Here is a 7056-nt window from a genome sequence, read left to right on the forward strand (position 1 = left end):
AACCAGCAAAGAGATTTTCTAATCCCACTGAATTCAATTTTCCTTGGGACTCTTTGGTTCAGAAAGGGCAGTGCTGAGTTAGAGGGTTGGATCTGGGATAAACTGGGGAAGGGAGATCAGAAGTGATGAAGTCTATAATCGATCCCACCTGGTTGGAGAGTGCCAAAGATGGAAGATATTGCTTATCCTCCAGTTGTTGGGAGGCTAGAATTTGGTGGCAGAGACAGTTGAGGACATGCATGTCCTTGGGAGAAGGAGTTGGATTGTTCACACAGAGGGTGCTGGGGTTAATTATGTGTCCAAGAGATGTTCTGCAGGTTGGTGAAACCAAAATTGTCACCTACATGGCCCCAGTTCTGCCTGCCTCTTTGTCAGTTCATCTTCTGCAGCTATACTGACACCATTATACATGTTGCCCTCCATTACTTGATGATAGTATTTTTACCACCTTGTGGTTGCACAAGGTGGGGGGGAAAAAAGAACAGTTCAGTGTTTACTGTGGAGGAGGATATGGAAGGTGTGGAAAGTGGGGAAGCAGATGGTGACATCTTCAAAAACATCCATATTAGAGGTGGTTCCTCATATCTTCAGCCAATCCCCTGTCCAGGAAGGTGAGCACAGTTTACATTCAACTCTGAATAGATCATTAGGTTTCTATTCAGTCAGATGACCACAACCCTTCAGGACTTTCTAACACAGCATTGTGGTTCAGGGGCATGATAATTTCAACCCAATCAGTTTGATATCCCAATACTGTAGAGGTCAGAAATCAGAGGGATAACAATTCGCAAACACAACAGGACTGGCAGCATCACAGGAGATGGTAACATTGGGAATCCACTTGGACACTTCTGAAGAGAAACAGAACAGACTAGAAACACCAACTGTTCCTCCCTCAGACACTGCAGCATCAGAGCCGTTCCTCCTGCACATTCTGCAAACAGGGATTTAATCAGAATGGAAAGCCCCTTTCCAAGGTGGTCATCAATCGACTGTACTCTCTGGAAGCAGCAAACAATATCTTGCATAACCCAATCATTTAGGAAGCTCACTTCATGGACTGGAGAGGCTAAAACTAGGGATCGTACCCAGGGAGAGTTTATACTAAGAAGAAACAAACCAGGTCCAGAGAGAAGACACCATGAATCACTGCTTTATTGACTATTTCAATCACCAGTTGATGGGTGTTTGCTGGTGGTGTCTCCTGTACAGGAAAAGGGCCAGCAATGAAGCAGAGATCAGATAGACAGCTGTCACAGTCAGGACCACCATCAAAACCAGCTCTGACTCCACACCTACAAAACAAAGAGAAACTAATGGTTACAGAGGGAAACAGGGACAGAAAGGGAAACTAGCAGGCAGCCAACTTACTGCTTGGAGACCTCTCCTGCATCCTTTCGTCACCCTCAGTCAGGGGCTGAGTTGCCAGGTTGGTCAGCTCAGTATCCAGAATGATCAGGGGGCCAAGTGAGGCCTCCCCCTCCCACTTCAATCCAGCATCACTCTCTGCAACATCAAACATCCCAGTCAAGGAGGGGGTGGGTGGGTGAGTGAGGGGAGATCCCTAGCATCTAGGAGGGCAATGTCCTACCAGCTTCAGGGACAAGGTCTCTCCTTCCTCTGAAAGGAAACAGCATCTCCCTTGTGCTCCCACAGTTCCCCACATGGCAATAGGCACAAATGTCACTGTCTGACTCCTCCAATGGGGTCCAGCTAAACAAGAGAAACAGCCCATCAACCACATGGTGCATCACCTCTCCCAACAACAACATCCCTGAGGGACAGGCAGAGGGAACTTACATATTCTGCAGCTTCTGGAAAGTACAAGCTTTGTTCCTGGAATCTCCCTGATCCACTGCAGCAACTCAGGTGACAGGTGATGAACATCTGAGGGACACATTCAGAACAAGTCAATGTTTAGTGACTCCCTCCTCAGGGTGGAGAAGCACATCAGCAGCATCCTCTTACCAAGGATCGCTCATCGCCATAGAAACGGAAGGCATCCAGGTCAAACCGGAGTTTGTCCGGCTCCCGCCCGTCTCTCAGCAACACAAAGGTTGAAAAGGAGTCCTCAGCTTTGCTGTCCAGGAGGCAACTGCAGATGGACAAAGGGCCATGAAGTGAATGGAGTGAAGCCATTGAGATGGGAGCAGCTGGAGAAAGCAGAGAGCTCCTTACCCATTGTAGTCAATGATGCTGTATCTCGGGGTGGAGTCCTTGTCTGGGCTCAGTGTAGCTACACAGCGATCAATGTACAGCTTCAGGGGCACATGGTTGGCCATTGAAACCGATGCCTCAGTGTGAATGAGGTCTCCCAGGGAGTAGACAGCGGAAGTGCGCTCTGTCAGCCAGTCACCTGAAGTACAGAAAGACAAGGGTTGGAGCCAATGGGTCCAACTTCCAGAGAGAGACACCAGGAGATCCCTCCCCAGCCACCCATCACATACCATTCATTAGACGCAGGGAGAATGACAGATGCCCTTCTCCAGACCTGGTGGAGCTGAATGGGATCCAGGTGGGCTTGATGGGATTGCTGCTCACATTGCCCTTCCTGGGGGAAGGAGACAGGGCAGCCATTTTAGAACAGTGTCAGACAACAACAGCAGGGGATCATACTGACAATCGAGTAAAGATGCTCACCTCAAATAACGACATTCAGTGGGAACATCAGCACAATTGGTTCTCACAATGACAAATCCAGGATAGTTTGGGATGTGGGTCAGGTGGGTGGTGTAGATCTGGAAATCTTCAGTCAGCTAAAAGACACCAGGTTAAGCAATGAGAGGCTGATCTGAAATGAGAAGGAACTACAGTGTTCATAATGACACCATCCCATTGTGACAATTCTTTAGGGAGAGAGACAGGCTCAGGGCCAGGTGACTGCTTTCCCACACCCTGAGCTGGAGAAACCAGTATTCAAGGGATACAGGTCATAGGTCAGGGGTTAGTCATTTAGGATCAACTTAACAAGGTATTACATCATTCCAAATATCAGGATGGGAATTCTGGATGCAAAAGTTGGTTAAAATGATGTGTTGGGCTCCCAGGCAGAGTTAGAGATATATATTGATGGAACAGGGACATGGTGGTTAGCACTGCTACCTCACAGCACCAGAGACGCAGGTTCAGGTGACTCATGAGTTTGCGCATACTTACTGTGTCTGCGTGGGTTTCCGCTGTTTCCACCCACAATGCAAAAAGTGTGCAAGTTAGGTGAATTGGCCATGCTAAATTGCCCATAGTGTTAGGTGACAGGGTAAATGGAGGGGAATGGGTCTGGGTGGGTCATGCTTCGGCATGGACTTGTTGGGCCGAAGGGCCTGTTTCCACACTAAGTAATCTAACAGGAACAAGGCTGCAAGGATCTTTCCAACCTCAACTCTCAATGTTATCAGGAAACCTTCAGATAAAGAGCAGAGATTGCTAGCAGAATACTAAGAGATTAATAGCACGAGATAACAAGAGTAGAGGAAACAATTAACCAGAATTAAATAAAAAAAGTTTGAGAAACAGGTCAAATGTAGAGCTCCTCAAGGAGGAGAGTCAATTTATTCATAAAATAGCCCCCAGTGGGAGGGAATCAAGTCAATTTGTCTTATGGGAATGGAACTACTTTCCCTCAAACCAGCCACAGGCCATGCTGCGATGAGTTATGTTCCTGTGACCTCCCTATTGAGAAAAGAATCACTGTCAAAAACCACACTTTAGAAGGTCACTGAACCTAATTTGGATAAAGTTCATAGTATCAAAACACCACCCACATATCACCACATGATACCCAATTCATACTGACAAAACATACATTGTAATAGAACAACCCCTGTAACCAGGGGATTCTAAACCAATGAGAATGGGAGCACAAGGCTAGAGATAGAGAACAGTTCAGGTACAGACAATCCAGGAGAGGAACCTGGACTGAGGATTTGAGAAAGCAGGAGAATGGTCCTTCTCAATATCAAGATTCCTCCCAGCCACCCATCACATACCATTCATTAGACGCAGGGAGAATGACAGATACCCTTCTCCCGACCTGGTGGAGCTGAATGGGATCCAGGTGGGCTTGCTGCTCACATTGCCCTTCCTGGGGGAAGGAGACGGGGCAGCCATTTTAGGACAGTGTCAGACAATAGCAGCAGGGGATCATATTGACAATCGAGTAAAGATTCTCACCTCCAGTAACAACATTCAATGGGAACAACAGCACCATTGGTTCTCACAATGACAGATCCAGGATAGTTTGGGATGTGGGTCAGATGGGTGGTATAGATCAGGAAATCTTCAGTCATCTGAAAGACACCAGGTTAAAGAATGAGAGGCTGATCTGAAATGGTAAGGATCTGCACAGTGTTTACAATGACACTGTCCCATGGTGACAATTCTTTAGGGAGCGTGATAGGCCCAGGAGACTGCTTTCCCACACCAAGCTGGAGAGACCAGTATTCAAGGGCAACAGGTCAGGGGGTTAGTCATTTAGGATCAACTTAATGTTTCTGGTTTCCTCCCATCATTCCAAAAATCAGGATGGAATTCCTAATGCAAATGTTGGTTAAAATGATGTGTTGGGCTCCCAGGCAGAGGTAGAGATAAATATTGATGGAACAGGGACATGGTGATTAGCACTGCTGCCTCAAAGCGCCAGAGACCCGGGTTCACTTCCCACCTCATGCGACTGATGAGTTTGCACATTCTCCCCCTATCTGCGTGGGTTTCCTCCGGCTGCTCTGGTTTCCTCCCACAATCCCAAAAAATGTGTAGCTTAGGTGAATTGGCCATGCTAAATTGCCCATAGTGTTAGGTGGCAGGGTAAGTGTAGGGGAATGGGTCTGGGTGGGTCACCTTTCAACATGGACTTGTTGGGCCAAAGGGCCTGTTTCCACACTATGTAAATCTAATTTTAAAAAAATGGTGATTGTTAACACAGGAACAAGGCTGCAGGGATCTTTCCGACATCAACTCTTGATGTTCTCAGGAAACCTCCAGATTGTGAGCAGAGATTGCTAGCAGAATACCAAGAGATTAATAGCAAGGAGACAGAAGAGTAGAGGAAACAACAATTAACTAGTATTAAATAAAAGACTTTTACCAACAGGTCAAATGTAGAGCTCCTCAAGGAGGAGAGTCAATTTATTCATAAAATAGCCCCCAGTGGGAGGGAATCAAGTCAATTTGTCTTATTGGTATGGAACTATTTTCCCTCAAACTAGCCACAGGCCATGCTGCGTTCAGTTATGTTCCTGTGACCTCCCTATTGAGAAAAGAATCACTATCAAAAACCACACTTTAGAAAGTCACAACCAAATTTGGAGAAAGTCCATAGTATCAAAACACCACCCACAAATCACCACATGATACCCAATTCATACTGACAAAACACATTGTAACAGAACAACCCCTGTAATCAGGGGATTCTAAACCAATGAGAATGGGAGCACAAGGCTAGAGATAGAGAACAGTTCAGGCACAGACAATCCAGGAGAGGAACCTGGACTGAGGATTTGAGAAAGCAGGAGAATGCTCCTTCTCAATATCAACGATCTCTCAGCCAGGAACCTTCTGCAGCCCAAACTTCCAGCAAGTGTAGACAACCCCCATTACCTGCAATCTGCTGCCACACTTATGCAGCCCATAGTTAAAGAGGACAGTCTGGTTCTCAGGGTAGACCCTGGTTGGCTGACAACCTGCTATCCCCAAGATCAGGTCAGCAACTTTAATCAGGTGCCTGGTTCCAAAGAAATCCAGCTGGGCCCTGACCAGCAGGTTGTGCTCTCCACACTGTACCATCACAGTCTGCAGTGGGGACACACTCCCAACCTCAGACATTCAGAAACTAGAACCAATAGGATCCCCATGAGGAGGCACTCTCTCAGGAACAGGGCTGGCTCTCACTATTGTCCATGGAAACCTCTGGCTCAGAAACTGGTGCCATGTTTCAGAGCAACAAACAGCTCCTACTCACACCAACAAAGGGAACAAACCCCTCACTACACAATCACCCATGATCCTAAACAACACAACCATCCCCACACACTCTCAACCAGCTCCTTTTATACACACAACCTGCACTCACCTGACACCAATGTGACCAGAAGCAGCAACATTGAACCAATCAACCAGCCCCAATCTCTTCAATTTCCACCAATGATTGAACTCATCGAGTTATTACCAGGCGGGCCTATCTCATTAGGACCAATAGGAGTGGCTGTGAGCTGCTGTGCTGTCACTTGACTGAATTCAGTTCCACAAAGTCTCATGGTGAAGGCCCCATGGATACAATTGTCAAACGTAACTCATTGATGCAGGAGGGTGTCTGCTGGTTCCTGCCTCCCCCCCTCACCTGAGGGACTGATCGTGAGACCCACGGAGAGATTGTCTGAGTGTGAGGTTTGGATAAAACAAAGGGATTGACCTTATACTATGCCTCCCCCTGTAAGTGTTTGATAGAGTCATAATAGAAGAAGCTTTATTCTGTATATTAACTTGTCATGTCCCTGTCTGGGGAGTGTTTGATCGGGACAATGCAGGGAGAGCTTTACTTTCACTTCCGTTTGAATTCGTAGACTCGAGGCAGTTTTACTCTGTATTTCACCACGTGCTGTCTCTGTCCTGGGAACCTTTGATGGGGACAGCTTTACTTCCAGTTTTCAACAAAAGTGGAAGATTTTGTTTCAGTTGGAAAGAGTAGAATCTTTTACTCTGTTTCTAACTCAAGGATGTCCCTGTTTTGAAAGTGTTTGATGTAGACAGTGTAGCTATACATTTAGTTTAAAAGTGTAGAGACAGCTGTCTGTTCAGTGACAATGAGCAGAGGAAGCTCATTATCGTGTCCCACACTGACCTTGCTCTGGTGGAGTTTGTTGGGGGATGGTGTTGAGGGAGAAAGTGAGGACTGCAGATTCTGGAGGTCACAGTCAAAGTGTGTGGCCCTGGAAAAGCACAGCAGGTCATGCAGCATCTGAGGAGCAGGAGAGTCGGTTTCGGGTATAAGCCCTTCATCAGGATTGTGGATTGGGAAAGGGGGCTTAGAGATAAATAGAAGGTTAGGGGTGGGGGCAAGGA

General features: G+C 46.8%; 1 protein-coding gene across 3 annotated transcripts; it reads right to left on the minus strand.

Moving 5' to 3' along the window:
• Positions 1-1204: 1204 nt before the first annotated feature.
• Positions 1205-6005, minus strand: LOC122546323 (zona pellucida sperm-binding protein 3-like). Of its 3 annotated transcripts, XR_006310716.1 has the most exons (9): positions 5596-6005; positions 4171-4286; positions 2448-2551; positions 2179-2356; positions 1969-2095; positions 1801-1887; positions 1592-1713; positions 1372-1506; positions 1205-1295 (listed from the first exon to the last, which is right to left on the minus strand). XR_006310716.1 is itself a non-coding variant. In XM_043685074.1 (7 exons), exons 1-7 carry the CDS (start codon positions 5818-5820, stop codon positions 1272-1274), a joined length of 861 nt encoding a protein of 286 aa, XP_043541009.1. In that variant the 5' UTR covers positions 5821-6005; the 3' UTR covers positions 1205-1271. The 3 variants fall into 3 exon arrangements, 1 of the variants encoding a protein (XP_043541009.1); XR_006310717.1 differs by lacking the exon at positions 1592-1713; XM_043685074.1 differs by lacking the exons at positions 1372-1506; positions 1592-1713.
• Positions 6006-7056: the final 1051 nt, after the last annotated feature.

The sequence above is a fragment of the Chiloscyllium plagiosum genome, unplaced genomic scaffold (genome assembly GCF_004010195.1).
Source record: "Chiloscyllium plagiosum isolate BGI_BamShark_2017 unplaced genomic scaffold, ASM401019v2 scaf_87089, whole genome shotgun sequence".
NCBI lineage: Eukaryota > Metazoa > Chordata > Chondrichthyes > Orectolobiformes > Hemiscylliidae > Chiloscyllium > Chiloscyllium plagiosum.